Below are 23,206 nucleotides of genomic sequence, written 5' to 3'. Positions count from 1 at the left end.
AGTTCAACGTACACAAAACTAAATATTTATGTTCGGTGATGCGGTATCGATAATTAAAACAAAACCGAACCGCTCCGACCACCGAATAAATTAGAGAGATGTCAGTTTTCACGGCCGAGTGTAAAATATCCATGGTTTTTCAAAAATGTCATAATGGTCCAAGATCCCACTGCCGCCAGACGTTCCTTATTTTCTGAGAAACAAAACGTGTCGGATAGAGTAGTGCTAGTGTGTACTTTTAATGTACGCATATATGCTAACTTGAACCGCGGGCCAATTTAAAGATATCAGTTGCAGTATGTAAAAACATTCCTCATTTTTCTTAATGTATGAATAATGATCTTTAGGTAGGTATGTATATTTCCTTAGAATCATTTATGATATGAAAATTACGACTCAGGCTATATGTAAAATTAACTGTGTTATTTTTTGCGAGCTTTAAGGGATGATTTTACCAACAAGTGGCGGACACGAGCCGTGCCACGTACAAGGCCAAGGATGTGGACGTTAATAGTACACACTAGCTTATGCCCGCGACTTCGTCCGCGTGGACCAAACAAATTTGAAACCCCTATTTTACACCCTTAGGGTTGATCTTTAACAATGAGATTTTAACATAATATGAGCTTAATAAAATATGTCATACTGCTAATTGCAAAAATATTAACTACAAAACTTCTTTATAGACACTTCAAAACTGACAGACTTTCATACAAACTTTAACCCTATTTTACCCCTTTTAGAGGTTGACTTTTGAACAATCCTTTCTTAGCGGATGCCTACGTCATAATAGCTATCTGCATGCCGAATTTCAGCGCGATCCGTCCAGTAGTTTGAGCTGTGCGTTGATAGATCAGTCAGTCAGTCAGTCAGTCAGTCAGTCTGCCAGTCAGTCAGTCAGTCAGTCAGTCAGTCAGTCACCTTTTCCTTTTATATATATAGACTAGCAGTACTCTATCCCACAGATTTTGTTTCTCAGAAAATAAGTAAGGTCTGGCGATTCCGGGATCTTGCTCCATAAGTAAGATGTGTCGGTCTCTGAGATATTCTAATTTTGTTTGCGTTGCATACGATTATTGGGACAGTTATGTTGAGGTGTAGTGGAGTAAGGTGGGAAATTGTCTATTTGTGATGGATTTGTGATTGGTTTGTTCTTTTTACTATGCGGTATCTTTCAATTTTTAGGAATCGATTTTTATTTCGAGTTCTTAAACAGTTCAGTTCTCAAACGAACTCCCAAAGTAGAGCTCAGGAACTCTACTGTTTACGAATCCATATTATTTTTCAAAACGCCAAAATGTGTCTGTCTGTCTGCTAGCTTTTCACGGTCCATGCGTTTTACCGATTTTGACGAAAGGTGCAGAGATAGCTTGCATTCCGGGGAAGGACATACAGGAAAATCACAGATTTCCCACGGTATTTTAAAAAAATCGGCCAAGTGCGAGTCAGGCTCGCGCAATGAGGGTTCCGTACTACAGTGGTATTTTTTCAACATTTTGCACGATAACAGAAACTATGATAGTAAAAATAAATAAAAATCTGTTTTAGAATGCACAGGCGAAGACCTTTCATATGATACCCCACTTGATATAGTTATCTTACTTAGAAAATTGAAAATTTTAGATTATTAGTTGATATGACCACAATTTAATTTTTTTTGTGTGATGTAACCACAAATTCACGGTTTTCAGATTTTTCTTCCAAATGTCAGCTATAAGATCTACCTACCTGCCAAATTTCATGATTCTAAATTCAAATTCAAATTCAAATTCAAATTTCTTTATTGCCAATATGGGTAAACAGTGCAGATATTACAAAACAAAAAGGTACAGCCAAATTCTGCCTATTAGCATGCAATATGTTATGACTTATGATATACCGAACAACGTGTACATAGTTTTGATAAAATTAGTCAAATTAAATACTTAGTCACAAAAAAATACAAATTTAAATGATAATGTTACAAATGTCAAAAATTAAAATAAAACTAAAATTTCTCTACAAGGTAATCATTAATCGAATAATATGTCTTTTCTAACAATAGTTTTTTCAATTTTATCTTAAATAAAGGAAGTTCTCGTGTCTCAATTATATGTTTGGGCAAGTGATTATACAAGAGTGGCCCAGTGGCAAAAAAACTTTTGGAGAAATGAGCGGTTCTACTAGGAGGGTGCCGCAGTTTAAGCACACGCCTTTTACTATTGAAGTTTTCATATAAATTCAAGTTTGTTTAATAAAAATGATAGTCTCATAAATATATATACATGGCACGGTCAAAATATTAAATATTATAAATAATCTAGGTCAACGGGAAGTACCTACCCTGTAGGTTTCTTGACAGACCGACAGACAGACAGACAACAAAGTGATCCTATAAGGGTTCCGTTTTTCCTTTTGAGGTGCGGAACCCTAAAAACCCTAAAACCACGCGGACGAAGTCACGGGCATCAGCTAGTAAAGAATATTTTTTATTTACTACGGAACTTAAAAAGTGAAATCTCATAATAATAGGAAACACTATGATTGTGCAATCACGAGAGCCCGTCGCGTCGGTTAGTGTCGACTGGGGTGACATATTTTTGTGTTAATTAAGCCAATTCTCGTCCGTCGCATAATTGGTGTAAAGGACACGAATTAGCAGCTGCTTTACTTTGTTGTGGAAAGTTTGCTCTACAGACTAAATAACCTAGGACTTAGAAATATGACGAATTAGTTCAATGTACTGTACGCATCTAATTATATCTATAGGAACCATAGGCACTGCGAGCAAAAAATGTCCTTGATTTTTTTATAGTAAAGACAGAAAGATCTGATAATGTTCCTTATTATTCTATAAAAATGATCAGTACCTAATCACCATTGAATTTAATTTATGATTATGTACTTATAATTAATTTTCGCATAATAAAAATAATGTATAATATGAATGGTCAATAAATGTGTTGTAGATTTACAATTTTTTAAGATGGTTTTGTTGCTTTGTAGTTTACCCACACTAAAAATTCATTACGATATCCGTACTTGATTTTTTTTATTGAGAGGTCATAGGTTTGCGCTTGACGACAATCATGCTTGAGAAACGGAGCAATGATGCGGATAATTTGAGCCTCAATAGCTCAACGGGTAAAGGTGTGGACTGAAAACCGAAAAGTCGACGGTTCAAACCCCGCCCGTTGCACTATTGTCGTACCTACTCCTAGCACAAGCTTCACGCTTAGTTGGAGAGGAAACGGGAATATTAGTAATTTAACATGGCTAATATTCTTTAAAAAAAAAAAAAAAATATGAAAGGTGCCTAATAAATATAAATGACATAAATTATAAAAATCACGATTTTTCTAATAACTACACTCACCACTGGCTTGCAGTTTTCGTTCTTGAGAATCTTCGCCGTCCATCATTGATTGCTTCTGGAAGAAATTCTGTGGAAAATAAAATCTACGTTATAATTTTTACAGAGAGATAGGTAATTACAGTAGTTTTTTTTTTTAATTTGTAGACTAGCTCTTTTATGACAAGACAAAAATCGTTAAAGTTCATGGGAACGTAGTACCTACGTACCTACTCGTAAACTCTATTATTTATCAAGCATCGTCTTATTTATGCACGATAGGAATCAAGGTCATTGATGATAAATTAAAAATGTTAAACTACTTACATATAATTTATGCATCGATCAGGGGAGAAAGCCTATCTAATTCTAATATGACTGAATGTATAAATTTTTATTTGATACCTACTAGCTGACCCGGCGAACTTCGTACCGCCTCAGTCGATTATTTTTCAGGCAACTTTTTAAATTTTTTTCTCCGTAAGAACCATCCTCGTACTTCAAGGAATATTATAAAAAAAGAATTAGCGAAATCGGTTTAGCTGTTCTCGAGATTTGCGATTTACACACACATTTAGCGATTCATTTTTAAATATAGAGATACTTAAATAATAATTATTTGCGAATATACGAAGAACGATCAAGGGACGAATAAGTGGACTTTGTTTACCTGCATTTGTAAATTGGATAAGTCTTCTAGGTTCTTCCTCATCATCATGCTTTGGTCGAACTCAGAGACGCTGTTGCCCGCGCTTGATGTCGTTGACTGTTCCTATATAAAGGTTAGATTTGAATATAAGCTTTTTATAACTAAACTACAGGTAGACCAGAATCTCATGAAAAATATGAAAATAAAATTCCAAAGTTACCAACACTACACTCAGTATCTTATGTACTTTACATAGTACTCAGTGGTGAATATTAATGTTTTAAAACCTTCAAGGTAAGAGTGAATATAGGTATCTTCTAGGCAAGCGCGTTCCTAGACCTCATCATTGCTTTTTATTAAGCACTAGCTTATGCTCGCGACGTCGTCCGCGTGGACTACAAAAACTTCAAACCCCTATTTTATCCCCTTAGGGGTTGAATTTTCAAAAATCCTTTCTTAGCGGACGTCTACATCATAATAGCTATCTGCATGCCAAATTTCAGCCCGATCCGTCCAGTAGTTTGAGCTGTGCGTTGATAGTCAGTCAGTCACCTTTTCCTTTTATATATATTCCTATTGCACCCCTTTAGGGATTCAATTTTCAAAAATCCTTTCTTAGCGGATGCCTACGTCACAAGTTGTGTCGTAGGCATCCGCTATAGCTATCTGCATGCCAAATTTCAGCCCGATCCTATCTAAAAAATTTTTTTTTTGTTCAATCTGGGTTATGCAACTACTTTACTCTTTTACAGTCAAATGTTAGGGCCTTTTTTTCGTTGGGAAACGCATTTACGCATCCCTCCCGTTAACGGGCAAGGTACGTGAGACTCGCAAGCCGAGAGGTGACCGGAATACCCACTAAAACCCAACGGCGCTCCTGCGCTGCGCTGGCGACTGGGTCACGGGAACACCGAAGCATTTTTACCGTGCCCAGCCAGCAACCTCCACCGAGTCGGACCCTCCACCGATGTTAGGGTAGACATTTTACCTAGAGATTTCAAAGACACTACAAATATGCTATGTTACTTTCATCAACTGTGAAGGTTATACAGACCTGTCCATCAGCATCCTTTGACACGCTGAGGTCCAGGGTCTGTTCTCCGTCGTCTGAACTTCCTTCGTCATCTTTACCTAGCAGCCTCATCAGGTTTAACGTTCTTTGCCTGAAGAAAAAAAAATTATGAAATCTTTCTTGTGATTCGCATACCTTCCTTTACCAATTTAAAACTAATATTTTACCTGAATTGCCCTTCTCAGAAATTGAATTTTCAGGCTGGTATATATGTAGTTAGTATTGGCAGGTAATCATTATTATCACTATAGACTAAATGATGCCCGTGCCCATGTGGAATTTGGATTATAAAAATCTGATAAGAACCAACTCTTTGATGTTTCATCAAAATCAGTTTAGCAAAGGGACCATGAAAAAAGACAGAGATTAGTATGGATTCCATTTAAAATATTCAAGTTAAAACATAGACATAGATAGGAAAAAACATGAGAAGTCATGATTTAACCAGTTGTTAGTAACTTACATTGTAGACTTAATATAGTTGTCAGGCGTTTTCGGTGGAGTGATGTTGGTGGAGCCCTCGTCCTCGGTAGCTGATGAGGATCTTCGCAGGCTCCTCTCTGTTCCATCTCCTGAGTCGTGGCGTCGTTTCAGACTTCGAGGTAGTTCCGTAAATGGTTTGGGTACTGTCAATAAGAAATTAAGAAAGTTAGAAGCCAGTAGGAATGAAATAATATGAAATATCGAGGTTTGAAATAAAAAATGTGTACCTATTTTTTTTTACTAAACTAGTTTAACGTTTTTTCAACTTGATATCATACTGCTTAGCAGTGGACGCAAACAGGCGGGTACCTAGTTGTCTCAACGGATTATACATAATATTATGTTATTCAGTTTAGGGACTTCGAATTCAGTCAAAAATTTCTATCAAAAACATTGTGAATTTTGTTTTTTCTATTTGCTTTTTAACGGGAACAAAGACTTCTATTGAAAAGCTTTCAAATATTCGGCGGTTAGAATTTAATTTGTTGTTGAGAATTATACTAAAAACAAATCAATAATCACGCATAAAACTGGCTACAAAAACTTTATCAAAGTGTTTGCAATTCAATTTTAAAATTGTGTACCTAGTTTAGATTTTAGCTAACAAAAAATGTAACAATTATAAGTGCAAATCAGTAACACTTACCTTGAAGTGCCTGCAGTGCCAATATTTGCCCACTTATAGCGTCAGCTACTTCATTCGATGATAAACCATAGATACCTAGTAACTCCTTCATCGTGTTCATTGCATAATCCCTTAAAATTCTATTCGTGGCGTTAGACGCATCTCCATTCTGTTGAGGCTCACTAGTCTCTAAAGCTTGGGGGTTTTCTAATCTCGAATTTGCATTCACATCCTGATCTTTCCCTTCATCATCAGAATCTGAATCCCTTCGTCTAGGCGGTGAGTTAGTCTTTATTAACTGAGATATAGCAAAAGGATTTTTGGCACAGAAAGATTTGTTTTGTAAATTACTAAAATTTAACACAGTACGATCACGATCAGCGTGTTGATTAATTTGTAAGCTATGTATGTACGAACGCTGGAACGAGTCCACTTTCTTGTTTTCTGATAAGTTGTTTTGGTAATTCGTTTCTATGTTTTCATTTGAATCGGTGCTCAGTCGTCGACTTAAGTCGACAGCACCACTTTTTAATAGACTAAAATTTTTAACACCTATTTTAGCGTAGTTGCTTTCTGTTTCGTCATCTGCTTGTTCGGGGGTTGTTCTATCGTTTCCGTTTACAGGACTGGGTGGTTCACAATTTGGACCGTTTGATTCGTCGGAAAACGTTGTGGCGTTGGGAGCACATCTAGGTTTGAAGTTCTTTCTCTTGTTTCTTTTTGGCATATTGTAGTACGATGACAAATCGGTACTGTGCTCTTCTTGGTGGTCGGCAGCGTCTGTATTCCACGTCCCTGCATGGTGCAAGTATAGGGGTTCCTCCGGGCCAGCTTGAAGTCTTTCGTGAATCGATTCCTGGTGCGCTGCCATCGCAGTAGTCATCTCTGGAGTCTGATCACCGCGACTCGAAGCAAGTCCGACCTGTAACAATACCAAGTCAGCTACTTTAGCAAGATTACAAACAATCAAATTTGAATTCAACACATTTTAGCGTCCAATAATAACAGTGATTCATTTTCGTTCGTTTTAAATGGAGACAATGTGTCGAGAGGAGACAATAGCCCTTTGTTGACAGTGAGATTAGCTGAATACTGTAGAATGTTTTGAATTCAATTATAAAGTTTTCCCGCTGCTGTTTGTAAAATAATAAAACTGTATCGATTTCTCGTTTTAAATGTATCTTTGACCTCGACTGCTCGATCACCTTTGACCTTATTAGGTAGTTTTGTCTAACTTACCCAGGAATTAATTTCTTGAACGTCACATCCTAGTTGGCTTAGTAAATAAATTGTTCAGTCTTCCAAATCAGCCAACGTTGTAACCTGAAACAAGAAAATAGAATTTCAGTCTTGTAAACTACTTGAAGCATTCCACTGCCAAGAAAATAAACTCCACAGTATTAGTATTTTACGAAAGAGGCATTATAGGGTGTGAAAAGGTTAAAGAGACTAATAACTATAGTCCACCACGCTGCTGCAAGTGTAAGTAACATTATGAAGAATTTTCAGGATTGCAGGTTCCTTCTCGATATTGTCCTTTTAAGCGTTAAAGCAACTGATAATTAATTGTTTGAAATGAACATAACTCTGAAAATTAGAGATGCGTATCCGGGAACTCCGAGATAAAACCCCGGTACTCCCCGAATAGGGGACCGAAGTTTTAACCACTACACGGTCACCGCTTTTTAGCCCAAAATTATCTACAAAGATGATGCCCGCGACTTCGTCTGCGTGGATTTAGGTTTTTTTTTAATCCCTTGGGAACTCTTTCATTTTTCGGGATAAAAAGTATCCGATGTCCTTCCCCGGGATATAAGCTAACTCTGTACCATTTTTCAGCAAAATCGGTTAAACTTGTGGGACGTGAAAAGCTAGCAGACAGACAGACATACAGGCATACTTTCGCATTTATAATATTAGTATGGATGAGTCTAGTTTGAACTCATAATGAACTTAACGGTGAATAGAAATACCAATTTCTCAAAAACTTTAATAATTCCGTAATCTATAGTAATAAAGAAAATCATGTAGGTAGATAATTACTCTAGTTTCGTAATGCTATATTATTATAGAACGAGATTGTGGCTATGATTAAATGTTTAGAGAAGTGGCCAAGGAATTAAGTGCTCTAAACAAAATCGACTAACATGCCAAAATCACGTAAACCGATATCGTATAAAGTCAAACGCAGACATACGACTTAAACATCGTTTATCTTATTACAAATTTTACCATGAGTTATATAAAAACAAATTTTAAAAATATATATGATATTAACTCGAAGTTCTTAACAAGTAGGTACTGTACTTTTCGACTGTGTTAAGGCAATTTAAGAAACGTTAAAATGCAGAAATTTATAATATATAAATTAAGTAATTCTTTCCGTATTTGATTGTGCTCTCATTACACCAAAATATAATATGACTTTAAACGGGTCTTTCGCTATTGACGGGTCTTTAGAAATTATGCTTAATATACGGGACTTCTGTTTATTATTTTAGCTATGTATGAAATTTGATCAAAGTCAGTAAATAACCAGAGGTAACGCTTGGCCTTTATTTGACGCGAATAAAGTCGTAGATTTTTTTAAATAAAGTCGTTCGTCTGCGTTGCTCCTTAAATACACCGTTCCGTTTTCTAGGCGAATTGACGTAATTCGCCCGTAATTTAAAGATAATGATACAAAAAACTCGGCCCCGGCAAGTATTTCTAGTATCACGCATCGATCAACTCCGTATGAAATTAATTATATTCAACATATTAGATCTATTCTCGAGAAAACGAGATTGGTTTAAGCGGAGCGCGAGAAAAAATAACATAGGTATTCAATATTCATGTTGAAATTGGTAACATATTTTTGGTGTATCTACTTACAGTTTTTTTTAACTGTCTTTGACAGGTTCAGTAAACTGTGTTTAATTCGTAATGGTGAAGACTAAACTACGATGGAACGCGGATTTTTAGGATTCCGTAAAAAAAAGGAAAAAAGGTACCCTTATAGGATCACTTTGTTGTCTGTCTGTCTTATAGCGCAAGTAAAGGAACCAATCCAAAAACGCGAATTTGTGGTTACATCACAGAAAAAAAATTAAAATGTGCTCATGAATAAATATTAGTATTTTCAATTTTCAAAGTTAGATAACTATACCAAGTGAGTATCCAATGAAAGGGCTTTACCTACTTGTATATTCTAAAACAGATTTTTATTTATTTTCATTCATATTAGTTTTTGATTTATCGTGCAAAATGTCGCAAAAATACGACTGTAATCGTGCCCCTCGGTGCGCGAGTCTGACTCGCACTTGGCCGGTTTTCTTAAAATAAAAATAGCGAGCAAACGAGCAGGCGGGTCACCAGGTGTTATGTGATTACCGCCGCCCATGAACATTTGCTGTACCAGAGGAACCGCCAATGCGTTACCGGCCTTTCAGGCCTTCCTTGAATAATCCCATGTTGTAATGGGAACACCTCGGAAGGGAGTGGATGATTTATTTTGGCAGATTTAGAATCAAAACTTACCCAATTTGAAATTACTTTGTCTGCCTGCCTTACGAGCACTTTACCTTAGGACTCCGTCATCCTCATCATCATGATGATGAGACCCATGTCTCATCTCAGAATGAAAATGGTTTCAGTCATAGTCTGCGACGCCCAGTGCGGATTGGCAGACTTCACATACCTTTGAGAATATTACGGAGAACTCTTGGGGATGTAGGTTCCCTTACGATGTTTTAATTGTTTAAAACGCCCATATACTTCGAAAAGTTGCGTATCCGAGATCGAACCCCCGACCTCCCGAATAGAAGACCGTCGTGATCGCCGCACCGCACAGCACGATATCATCTACGGATTGAACCTTACAACACCAAAGTAAAGTGAGTATTCTAACTACGTACCATTGAGGTCTTGAAAATTTCAACATTCTAACTAGTTCAAGTAATAAATTGCAGGAATTTGACCTTTTAAATAGATAAGTGATTTTCAATTAAGTACGGAAATATCTAATTGAAGTAAAAACAGTTTTATGTTTATCTTATAACAGGTTTCAAAGTTTGGTAAATTATGAACACTTAGCATTGACATTTGCGCCAATTTAGAAAAGTTCCGAAATTGACATAACCTGAAATCGAACCTATAACTAACTTCTTGTTTGCTTAGAATATTTCACCACTGCTGTACTTAAGAAAATCATACAAGTACCTAGTACTAGTAAGTACGCGACAGGTCGAGATGGCCATCGGGGTGGCGACGCCGACGCCCCGCACGCCCGCACAGCCCCCGTGCTAACCCGGTGTGGGATAGCGCGGGTGATGTGCGCGTGCGCAGAGCGTCCCCCCGCCTCATACCCCGGTTGGCATCTCAACCCGTCGCTTACGTACTATGCATACATTCACGTCTCAAAAATGTTATATTAGTAATACAAACCTACGTAGGATAATAAATGGGTAATAAGTATTTCATTGAATGCAAATTTTGTATATGCAAATTCACGATTTTTTACACAGAAATATGCTATCATTCAAATTCAAATAATATAGTTACCGAAGATATTTAAACTTTGTATAAGTAATAGATAGGATAAAATTAATTTTAGTAGTACCTAGTTATAAAGCCTTTTTATGGCACGCAGCTCTACTTTTTGTAGTTAATAAATATGTGTAAAATTTGTCCAAACTTCCATACCAATATTATAAATGCGAAAGTGTACCAGTCTGTTTGGTAGCTTTTCACGGCTCATCCGTTCAACCGATTTTGACGAAATTTGGTGATTATTAGATATTTTGGTAGACATGAGCTGGTTTTATCCCCGAATATCAAAGAGTTCCCACGGGATTCTTAAAATACCTTAATCTATGTGAACAAAGTCGCGGGTTTCATCTATTTAACCCAGAGATAGCTTGTAACTCAGACATCATAGCATTTAGTTACAAAAAGTTTAAATAAAAATTACCAGTCTATTAAGAAATCGTTTTTCTTTCATTAAAGTCGGATTATCGGATCCCGACATAGCTCAACGGGTTGCGAAGCTGAAGTGGCAATGGGCAGGGCACATAGTTCGTAAAACCGATAGACGTTGGGGTCCCAAGGTGCTGGAATGGCGAACTCGCAGCGGAAGACGCAGTGTTGGAAGACCCCCCACTAGGTGGACGGACGACATCAGACATGGCGCAAGACCGTGGCGTGTGGAAGTCTATCGGTTGATGATGATGACTGGATCCCATTTTCTACTCTACATTTTGGGTAAATGTCTTTGTAGCTACATATTTACAAAATGGCGAACACGATACGTATTCTTCAACTTTTTGTCGGCAGTTCGTTAAACATTTAATAAATTATTTTTCCGAGTAAAGAATTAAATTGACGGCGGAAAAAATTGTTCGCACTGATGATTGTTCGTGCCTTGTTTTATTGTTGCAAAAACTTTGTAAATGTATGTTTTTGAACATTAACAATTTAGCTAACGGCTACTCTATACGGTAAATCAGTTTTTTCCGACTTCTGTGAAAAAAATATTCGACTAAAAAAATCTCATTTATTTCTTTAAAATGACGTGTGTACTCTAATTTTGATGAACCTTCTTATGTTATCAAAGTTCTTTGAAAACCTTCCTATATGGGGTTTCCACTCAGGCCACATTATGAGAAATAGCAAATACAACCTCCTTCAGCTCATTATTCGGAAGCCGAAAAGAACATCGCAGCTAAAGAATTTACGGCAATGGTACCTACCTATGGGAAGAGTACCCGATCTCTTTTCCGAGCAGCAGTGTCCAAGGTGCAGATAGCCTTAATGATTGCCAACCTCCGATAGGAAACGGCATTTCAAGAAGAAGAAGAAGAAGAAGAAGATGGGGTTATCCAGGTTAGCCCGCTTCTATCTTAGAATGCATCAACATTTACCACCAGTTGTGATTGCAGTCAATGGCTAACTTGTAATGGAATTAAAAAAAACTTCAATCACGTCACCGACCAGCCAGTTGTTTAAATAAAAATCTATCATTTTGTACTATTGATATAGAACATTATGGAGAACTCTCAGGCATGCAGGTTTCCTCACGATATTTTCCTTCACCGTTAAAGCAAGTGATATTAAATTAGTTAAAACGCACATAACTCCGAATAGTTAGAGGTGCGTGCCCAGGATCGAACCTCCGACCTCCGATTAGAAGGCGGACCTCCTAACCACTAAGCTATCACAGCTTATTAGCTTTTAAAAGCTTATATTAATATTAGTAGCTTTTAAAACGAATCACAGACAACTAAACAAACACTCATTAGTGAGTTAATGTGGTGTATTGCCTCACAATCTGTTTCTAAGGCTAAATCTTATCGGAACGTGTTCTGAAAAATGCCGATTGACACATATCGATAAAATCCCGTCTCTAGTTGTCACATCACAAGGTTTGACGTGGACATCGAATGTCGACATGGCACGTCACTAGCTTGATTTAAACAATAGATGATATTTTGTGATGTAGGCAGCTTTCGTAGGATGATGTACTCGTACTACGTAACTACTTATTATTTTAGTAGATTTTTTTCTAATATTTTAAAAATATTTCATTTGTTATTTTGCTTCAATATTTTCCTTATGAAGAGTAAATTTTTAGAAAATCGCCGAGGACTGAGGAGGTGGAAATTACAAAAATCCTGACACACTGTATATTAATTTTAAGCTGGAAGCTCCTGAACCAATTTCACGGGTAAATTTGAAAAATTACGGACTTTTATACAAACGATACGATCTGACGACCTCCCTGGCGCAGTGGTGAGCGCTGTGGTCTTATTAGTGGGAGGTCCCGGGTTCGATTCCTGGCAGGGGTTTGGAATTTTATAATTTCTAAATTTCTGGTCTGGTCTGGTGGGAAGCTTCGGCCGTGGCTAGTTACCACCCTACCGGCAAAGCCGTGCCGCCAAGCAATTTAGCGTTCCGGTACGATGCCGTGTAGAAACCAAAGGGGTATGGGTTTAATAAAAACTGCCATACCCCTTCCAGGTTAGCCCGCTATCATCTTAGACTGCATCATCACTTACCATCAGGTGAGATTGCAGTCAAGGGCTAACTTGTATCTGAATTAAAAAAAAAAAAACCTTTTTTAGTGAGGTGACTGCCGGTCATAAAACGAACCTAGGTCAAAATTTTAAGGTGCGAACCCCAGGTTTAGGCTGTGCAATGATAGTCAGTCAGGACAAGTCTTTTAATATGAATAGCATACACAGGCACAGATCACTGGTTTCATCCATACTTCCATATCCATATATCCATACTAATAATTTATGAATGCGAAAGTGTGCCTGCTAGCTTTTCACGGCCCAACAGTTTAACCGATTTTGATGAAATTTGGTACAGAGTTAGCTTACATCCCGGGGAAAGGACATAGGCTAGGCTTGGAGACAATTTAAAATTATAAATTCCCAAATCGCTCCTGCCGGGAATCGCACCCAAGACCACAGCGCTCACTATTGCGCCAGAGACCTTGTTAAATTATTTACTGTATTACAAAACCAAGATAAAGATAAAAACCTGAATTTTGAAAAAAATCTTTTCAGGAATCCGTAACAGGACTCTTCCTTTTTATCCTGGAAAGTAAAAGAGTTTCCACGGGATTTTTACAAAACCTAAATCCACGCAGATGAAGTCGCGGGCATCATCTAGTTTTTATATATACTTAAGTTATTGCGTAACCATATTTTTCCTTATGTCTGAAGTATTAAAGAAATACCATTCTACTGTTACTCGAAAGATATTTTGTGTTTCGTAACCCATATTGTTAGGTTACCAGTTCTTTTAGCGATTACCATCTGACCTCTGCTAGCATAGTGCCTAGTGTCTGCTACTTAGACAGGGCGTAACACGTTTAAAGCGTCTATAGATGCGCCAACATTGTCGGCTGCCAAACTTTTTCCAATTTTATACAGCTACGGCCTGTAGGTATAGAACTTATTTATGGAAGTTTACCATCACCCAACTAGCCGCTTGTCGGTCCTTCTACTTATGTACAGGTCATATACATATAGAAAACATCCACGACTTTCGAAAAATCCAGCCTCATCCTTAAGTACATCAAAAAGGAAAACATTGTGCAAACTTTCAGCTTTCTAGGTTCAAAGCACTGGGCTTTGATGAGTCAATCAGTGAGTGATTTTTAAATATTAGGATTATAAGACTTTGACCATTAGACCACCAAATTATTCGCGTTTGAGACAGGTTATACTGGTGTTCCAAAGGTATACCCCCTTGAAATCTATTTATTGCTGTCGTCTACGTACCTACTACCTAGTAATCCTAATTATTAATAAAATATTCAACCAGCGTTTTTTCAACAGTTTCACTTACGTAAAATCCAAGTAGTAACCTGGATTTAATTCCGTCGGTATCTAAAGTTAAACTATACGTTCTTTCTACGAAAATTACGCCTTAATCAGTATTAATAAGTATTTTTAAGAAATACGCGTAGACAAAACTAAACTGACAATAATATATTATTAGGTACTTTATAAAAATAGAGACAATCCTTGAAATGCATGTAAGTTGTGACGCGTGTATATTTATGTTGGAGTTGCAAGTTGACACGTCTATAGATGCTTTTATACAGGGCGTAACACGTTAGATTGTATTAATCACCAAATAAATGACCAGTGTGATTGTTATCAGAATATCGTGATGATCTGCGACTGACAGATTTGAGCTTATCATTTTGAAAACGGGGTAAAGGTGACAGGGTGTTATGTAAAATTTAACTGTACAAAAGAAACGCCCGAATATCTTGTCTTAAATATTTTAACTGTTTCATTACAATAACTGCTAAGTTCACTGATTAGTTATTGCAATTAAAATTACCGATTTCGTAATAATACCTTTATACTATGTAGTAGTTAGTAGAAAGCTGTGAAAGCTTAGTGGTTAGGATGTCCGCCTCCTAATCGGAGGTCGGGGGTTCGATTCTGGGACCTCTAACTTTTCGGAGGTAGGTGCGTTTTAAATAATTAGGTATCACTTGATTTATCGGTGAAGGAAAATATCGTGAGGAAACCTACATGCTTGAGAGTTCTCCATAATGTTCTCAAAACCCTCCTCATCCGAGGAGGTGGAGGAGATCCGTGCTCTGTACTGTGCCCGTGAGTTGATCATGATGATGTGGTTAGTATTCAGATGAGAACAAAACTACCTTTGTATGGAAAGCGCTGATGGGGAGCGTGCTTTAAGTGTTCTCAATCAAAATATTGATTTATTTTAGCCGAAATATTTCACAAAGAACTAAATCCGAGTGCAGGCGAAAACAAAAACTAGTATGATTATGAAGGCTCAGACCTGGGCGCGTTTGGAACCCTCGTAGCTTTAGTTTTAAGTTTGCGTAATAATTATCACCACTATATCTTACAAATCTAACACTATACCAGACCATCAATAAGAGTAATTTATTACCTATTTTAAATAAATCATTTGACTTTGACTTTGACCTTGCTATACCTAATAAGGTGCGGTCAATAATTTTATAAAATCGTTAAAAAACCTTTATTACTGAACGGAACAATAAAATTCGTGTAGTCGAAATTCTTATGTTTTAAACAGAACCTATTATGTAACTTCCGTTGTCCTTCGGCCATTTTGCTTTTTAGGGTTCTGTACTTCAAATGGAAAAAGGAACCCTTATAGGATCACTTTGTCTGACTGTCTGTCTATCCGACTGTCCGTCTGTCCGCCAGTCCGTCGTGTCAAGAAAATCTATAGGGTACTTCCTGTTGACCTAGAATCATGAAAGTTGGTAGGTAGGTAGGTCTTATAGCATATAAGTAAAGGAATAAATCTGAAAACCGTGAAATACATCGTTACATCACAGAAAAAAAATTAAATAATGTGTTAATTAGCAAATATTAGTCTTTACAATTTTCAAAGTTAAATAACCACCTAGCGGGGGGTCTTCTAACGCTGCGTCTTCCGGTGCGAGGTCGCCATTCTAGCACCTTGGGACCCCAACGTCTATCGGTTATACGAACTATGTGCCCTGCCCATTGCCACTTCAGCTTCGCAACCCGTTGAGCTATGTCGGTTACTCTAGTTCTCCTACGGATCTCCTCATTTCTGATTTGATCACGTATAGAGAAACTCCAAGCATTAGCTCTCTCCATCGCCCGCTGAGTGACTCTGAGCTTTCTTATGAGGCCCATAGTTAGCAACGTCTCGGATCCATATGTCATCACTGGCAACACGCACTGGTCGCGTTATATAGCTGGCATAAATAACTATGGGCAGTTAGCTGTTGTCAATACATTACGATAAAAAATTAAGTAAATCAAAATCAAAGTTAATTTTACGTAGCCGAAGCTGCGGGTAAATGCTTGTTAGTAATATTTCCACACAATGTCACAAAGCATTTTTACACAAAACTATAGAATGATTAGGTATGTGCGTGCGTCGGCCATGTTCGTCGCGATCAATATTGATAATGCGCGCGCGCGTAATTGTGACTGTTTTATTGTTATTATTGGATATTGTTTGGTCCAAGGTTGGCACAAAAAAGGCTTGTCCAACATTTATGGGTGACGGTTATCACTTTTATGGGTTTAGTTTGGACGTGCTGAGGATAATGTGGCCCTTGCGATTGGCCATTGCGTGGTTATTGCGTGTGATGGATTCTCGATTCCTTATTAATATTATGGCTTTATTAACTAATTCTACCTACCTATAGCTTAGTGATTACTTAGTTAATTAATTAGATATTTTATTACACTAGCCGTTTTTAGCGTAGGTACTTATAAACAACAGTTTAGATAACTGCCTGTCAACATAGGTATTAGGTACCTATACATATAATAGTTTTTTTAAGTATATCTTACCTAGCTACTATAGGCAAAGCACCCTACCGGCAGAGCCCGCCAAGTGATTTGTACGATGCCGTGTAGAAAACAAAGGTTTTAATAAAATTAAAATAAACTGCCATACCCTTTCCAGGTTAGTCCGTATCCATCTTAGATTGAATCATCACTTACCACCAGGTGAGATTGCAGTCAAGGGTTAACTTGTATCTGAATAAATAAATAAATTACATTTTTAGAGAAGACCTTTGCTCAGTTGTAGGCCGACGATGGATTGAGATGATGATTAACGAACTAGCTAATTCGCCCCGGCTTCGCTCGGGTTTTTGAAGATCTCTAGTCAAAGTCAAATGTTTTATTCAAAATACGAGTAGGTAATACATTATATTTTTTGATAGTCGGTTGTTGGATTCGTAAGATGATATAGTGGTGATAATTTTTACGCGAACTTAAAACTAAAGCTACGAGGGTTCCAAACGCGCCCAGGTCTGAGAAGAGCCCACAACAAACTCAGCCGGGTATGAAGCTAACTAAGAAAAGCCGGGACCCCGGCTTTTCTCGGTTGGAAATTCTGAGAATCCTTTTTAAGAGATCTTCAGTCTATGTTATGCGTTAAACGTACATGCAAAATTCTAAGATTCTAGCGACCCAGCGATTTGAGTTGAGTCAATGATGCGTAATAGTTAGGTACTAAACTTATAAGACTCTGCTGTAGGTAATAGATATAAATTACTATAGGTTAGGTATTAGGTACATAGATCGAAAGCGTTGTCAACGGCTTAACTCTGGACCCACCACGTTTGCCAAACAAAGAAAAAAACCTACGCACAAATCCGCGAATCGAGACTAATCAAACGTAACTTAACACCCGAGATATAAACAAAACTGTTATTGTTATAACAGAGGACCTCAGTTTCTTCTCAGAACCGTTCTCCATATCAAAACATAACTACAATTATCTTCATACTCGTCAAACAATTGCCATACTAAATTAAACTCTAGTACAAACAAAATAGAGATGTATAAAAAGTTTTAATAGATGCAAATGTAACTTTGCCGTAATAAAGATTTGAATTTAAGTGGAAATGTTAGAAATTGGAACGCGTGCGTTTACAAACACATCGTTTGCACTTCGTAAAATAGTATAAAGACTTTACTGTTTATGGAATAAAGATTAAATTACGGAAGTAAAGCTTTTAAGAGGTGCGAAAAGTGTAGGTTTTTGAACGGCTACACGGAGGTGTCCTTTGCTCGGTTTTTATTGCTACTGAAAACTGTATTTTAAATTTTCATTACCATGATACAATTCGGTTAACTAAAGGTGTAATGGTTACATTACGAATTATATTTTGACAATAATAAAATAATAATGTTTTCTTGGTAATCTATAATAATAAAAACCGGCTAAGTGCGAGTCAGGCTCGCGCAATGAGGGTTCCGTACTACAGTCGTATTTTTTCGACATTTTGCACGATAATTCAAAAACTATGATGCATAAAAATAAATAAAAATCTGTTTTAGAATGTACAGGTGAAGACCTTTCATATGATACCCCACTTGGTATAGTCACTCACTTCGGAAGTTGAAAATACTAATTATTAGTTCATGACCACAATTTAATTTTTTTTGTGTGATCTAACCCTAAATTCACGGTTTTCAGATTTTTCCCCAAATGTCAGCTATAAGTTCTACCTACCTGCCAAATTTTATGATTCTAGGTCAACGGGAAGTACCCTGAAGGTTTCTTGACAGACAGACAGACAGATAGACAGACAACAAAGTGATCCTATAAGGGTTCCGCTTTTCCTTTTGAGGTACGGAATCCTAAAAATGAATCAAATTCATTCAATCAAAATTCTGAAATGACCACCATGTACTAAATCAAAAAAATTAAAAAGTGTAATTTCTTGTCCGACGGTACGGAACCCTTCATATGCGAATCCGACTCGCACTTGGCTGGTTTTATTAAGTTTCATATCGTCTTCAATTGTTTATGTAACACGACACTTCAATATTTCTGTGGTGATGCATATTAAGGAATTTGTCAGGCTGGAATTTGTCGAGTTTGTTTATATTAGAAAAATACGCTGAGCTCTCAGATGAGACGGACTGCGGAATAAGCGTCTGGTTGCGCCCACTATTATGATAAGGGACTATTAACTTTACAGAATAGGTAGTTCCAGTGTATGTACCTACTAACTATACTTTAGTTTTCCTTACAGCCGCACTCAGAGTCGCTAATCGTTACTTAAGATTAAGTTAAAACGAGACAGATTTATGTGAGAGATATAGCTCTGTCGCGATAAACTTAAGTAACGATTAAGCGAGTACGGCAGTTAGTCTTCTAAAGGAAAACCTGACTGACTGATTGACTGATCTATCAACGCACAGCTCAAACTACTGGACGGATCGAGCTGAATTTTGGCATGCAGATAGCTATCATAATTCATAACGTATACGTCCGCTAATAAAGGATTTTTGAAATTTCAACCCTTAAGAGGGTGAAATAGGGGTTTGAAATTTGTGTAGTCCACGCGGACAAAGTCGCAAGCATAAGCTAGTGAAATTTATTTATAAAAAAACTCCACATACACTCGCCCAACCCACCGGTGACGCTGTAACGGCCAGTAGGGCCGGCCAGTAGGGTAATGTGTTAGTGCCCCATAAACTGCATCCTCAGTTAGGCTCCCTAAAATTAAAGATAACCCATCGTTTACAAGCGAAAAATGCGATAAATTACTTGAATCGATTTAAATCGAGATATTTCAACCCACAAAACTGAGAAACAATATTTCAAGCTGATTTGAAACCAAATAAAAGCTCTCGTAATGAACAATTTTTATCCGATACCAAAAAGTTAAAATCGATTTTAAGAGTCCGCGCTACAACGCATTCACATCTAATAAATCTTAAAAAACCGAATCCTGCCCGAAAAATGATTAAAAAGAAAAGAAAAGAAAAAATTAAAAGCGGTAGTCGACCATAAAAAAGGAATTAAAAATTCAAATAAAAGAATGGATTCCTTTAAGATAATGCTTATTCATTCCACATTTAAAATCAAATTTTCAAATAAAGGCGCGGCGACCGATCGAGCGCGACCGAGCGAGATAGAAATATAACAAACCATGTAACAGAAAGAGACAGATAGTGTGTTATGATTGACAGCTGAGAACGGTTAGCCTTGAAATATTTGAAACATTATATTATTATGAAGTACACTATCTTCGGTGAACACACGAGCAGAACGGCTATTTGTTTATTTGAAGTAAAAGCTCGATTACGAGCTTTTTATTGCTCACATCTGGGCACATTTTATCTTTGATTTATTTATTGCTACACTTTGTTTATACCAACACTAGATAATAAAATCTGTATTTTATTTGAGTGTTCATATTTTTAACTTTTTACGAAAATAGTATTTTACTCACGTAGTTTCTCAGTGCGTATAATTAGTACAACATTATATTTTATTGAAAATGTAAGTTGCTTCGTATGATTTGTGAGAGTATAAGTTTAAAATATAGAACTTATAATAATTTTTTTTTAACTTATTCACCATATCTAGTAGATTGACTATTAAAAATGCTTTGTAAAACTTGATGTATTTAAATATAAAAAGCACAAATGTATTATAGATCGCGCAATGTATTATATAATACCTAAAAAAATCAGATCATGATAATCAGATTAATTAACCCAGTTCTTAGTTATACCATCATGTTCCAAGCCACATTTTATTTCGAGAAAGTAACGTTTAGGTACAAAAGCTAATTAATTTTTATTATTTAAGTGTGGGTTAGTTTATGTCTATCTTGGGTTGTTTTAACTGAATAACAATATTTTTATCATATTCCGATCAGTTTCTCATTTCTAGACAATTTGTGGGTTGGCACATTTAGCTATAACTGAGTCCAATTGTAATCACCTATTAGCATACCAATCTAAATATATAAAACGAAAAGATGACTGACTGACTGACTGATCTATCAACGCACAGCTAAAACTACTGAACGGATCGAGCTGAAATTTGGCATTCAGATAGCTATTATGACGTAGGCATCCGCTAAGAAATTTTTGAAAATTCAACCCCTAAGGGGGTGAAATAGGGATTCGAAATTTGTGTAGTCCATGCGGACGAAGTCGCAAGCATAAGCTAGTTTTGATTAAAGCTATGGAGCAGTGTTAAGTTTGGTCTGTAGCTATCCTCCCAAACTACGGAAGATTGATAAAGTAGTTTTTGTGTGATGCTAACACAAATAAACTGTCAAGAAATCGAAATCTAAAATTGGAAGGAAAAGATCATGTTTCTTTAATTTTCATGGTTTTTTTAATTCATTGAATGTCCGAATTGATCGTGTGTAAGTCTCTCATTACCCGTATGTATAATGACGGCGGTCGTCGCCGCTAGATGTTCGTTTTTAGAAACGTCGAGTTTCTCCGGAACACGTTTTAAATCATAATTCGAACGCCATTTTTGAATTAGAACGTTGACTTTTTAAATCTTATTCTATAATCTTTGGCCTCTAATACATGTTTGAGTAACAATTTTTAAATACAGAACATCGATTGTATGGTATGATTAAAATGTATGTTCAGATATCGTTAAATAAATTAAGTATATTAGATTGATAGAGTAATAGGAGAGCTTTATTATAAATAAGCGAAGCAGTTCATGGTAGCTAAATAAGGTTTAGAATATTTTAGTTAATCTAATAAACACTGTACAGTAGGCGGCAGGAAATCATGTACATCGACCTTTAGAAGGAGATAGCTGATTTGTAGAGCATCTCTGTCGTTGAGACCGACCAAACGTCATATAGGTATGAGTGACAGAGACGGAAATGTCATTCTAAACGCCGATGTACATTACTTTCTGTCGCGTAGTGTTGAATCACTTTTTTAAGATTTTTAACATAGACACTAAATCGGGGTAAGTTACTTAATGATTTTCTTTGCCCTTAAGTTTTGTGCTGCACTAGCGACCCGCCCCAGCTTCGCACGGGTAGCTTATTATAATTTCCGAAGGGAAAATAAAATAAATTCTATGTCACTTAGGAATAATGTAGCTTTCTAATGGTGAAATAATTTTCAAAATCGCTTCAGTAGTTCCAGAAATTACTTCCTACAAACAAACTTGCGAACTTTACCTCTTTATAATATTAGTAGGTACAAATTCCATTAAAATTTGAAATAAGCTGTTCATTATTTAGTTAAAGCGTAAAGTTTGGTAATTTCAAACAAACAGACGAGTACTTTTTGACTTTATAAGTACAAGTACTATTAAGTAATATAAACTAATAGCATAATATAAATATAAATAATATAATAATTCGATAAGGTGAACAACTTTGTAAAAAAAATCTAGCTTTATAAAATAATCGTACTACAGTATTAGATACGTAGAGTAACTAATATCTAGAGCTTTTATAATTATTATCGTAGCGTAACGAGCAAGCACGGGCCTAAGTTTTTCTGGCATTTTTTATCTGTGCACGTGTTTTTTTTTTACTTTATAGGCAAAGGAATATTACTTTTAAGTTGTACGCTTTGAGTTGACAGCGTTTAATAGATTAGCTTCGGTATTCGGTACGGACAGTTAACTACTTTGGAGCATAGATTAAAGAAAGGCAGATGTATAAGTCATGCCATTTTTTTTGTAGGCTTTACTTGAGTTTAGTGACACTAGATATTGTGGCTTAGTCTGTTATACACAATCTCTAAATCCATACTAATATTATAAATGCGAAAGTGTGTCTGTCTGTCTGCTAGCTTTTCCCAACAGTTTAACCGATTTTGATGAAATTTGATACAGAGTTAGCTTAGATCCTGGGTAAGGACATAGGCAACTTTTAATCTTGGGAACGCAAAGAATTCCCATGGGATTTAAAAAAACCTAAATCCACGCAAAAGAAGTCGCGGACATCATCTAGTTAATAATAATTGACAAGTTTTAATCTAGTACTATCCCTGTCCAAACTTGCCTGGTGGGAGGCTTCAGCCGTGGCTAGTTACCACCCTACTGGCAAAGCCGTGCCGCCAAGCGATTTAGCGTTCCAGTACGATGCCGCGTAGAAACCAAAGATGGTATGGGTTTAATAAAAACTGTCACTCCTCTTTCAGGTTAGCCCGCTTCCATCTTAGACTACATCACTTACCATCAGGTGAGATTGCAGTCAAGCCTACCCTAATTAATTAGCCAAGTACATTACGAGTACATTGTAGATATAAG

The 23,206-nt window shown here is 36.6% G+C and overlaps 1 protein-coding gene across 9 annotated transcripts in view; it reads right to left on the bottom strand.

The window, feature by feature from the left end:
• The window catches only part of LOC117993089 (zinc finger protein castor homolog 1-like), a 181,319-nt gene that overhangs the window by 55,434 nt on the left and 102,679 nt on the right, over window positions 1-23,206 (bottom strand). For all 9 annotated transcript variants that reach the window (XM_069506463.1, XM_069506460.1, XM_069506464.1 and 6 more), the window contains 6 exons: window positions 7,400-7,483; window positions 6,182-7,082; window positions 5,516-5,678; window positions 5,035-5,143; window positions 4,002-4,103; window positions 3,356-3,422 (listed from right to left, as the gene is read on the bottom strand). In XM_069506463.1, coding sequence (XP_069362564.1) covers window positions 3,356-3,422; window positions 4,002-4,103; window positions 5,035-5,143; window positions 5,516-5,678; window positions 6,182-7,043 — 1,303 coding nt within the window. In that variant the 5' untranslated portion in view covers window positions 7,044-7,082; window positions 7,400-7,483. The remainder of the gene's footprint in view (window positions 1-3,355; window positions 3,423-4,001; window positions 4,104-5,034; window positions 5,144-5,515; window positions 5,679-6,181; window positions 7,083-7,399; window positions 7,484-23,206) is intronic.

The sequence above is a fragment of the Maniola hyperantus genome, chromosome 23, assembly GCF_902806685.2.
Source record: "Maniola hyperantus chromosome 23, iAphHyp1.2, whole genome shotgun sequence".
Classification (NCBI taxonomy): Eukaryota; Metazoa; Arthropoda; class Insecta; order Lepidoptera; family Nymphalidae; genus Maniola; species Maniola hyperantus.
Note: the sequence above shows the minus strand (reverse complement) of the source record. Positions and strands in the feature narration are given on the sequence as shown.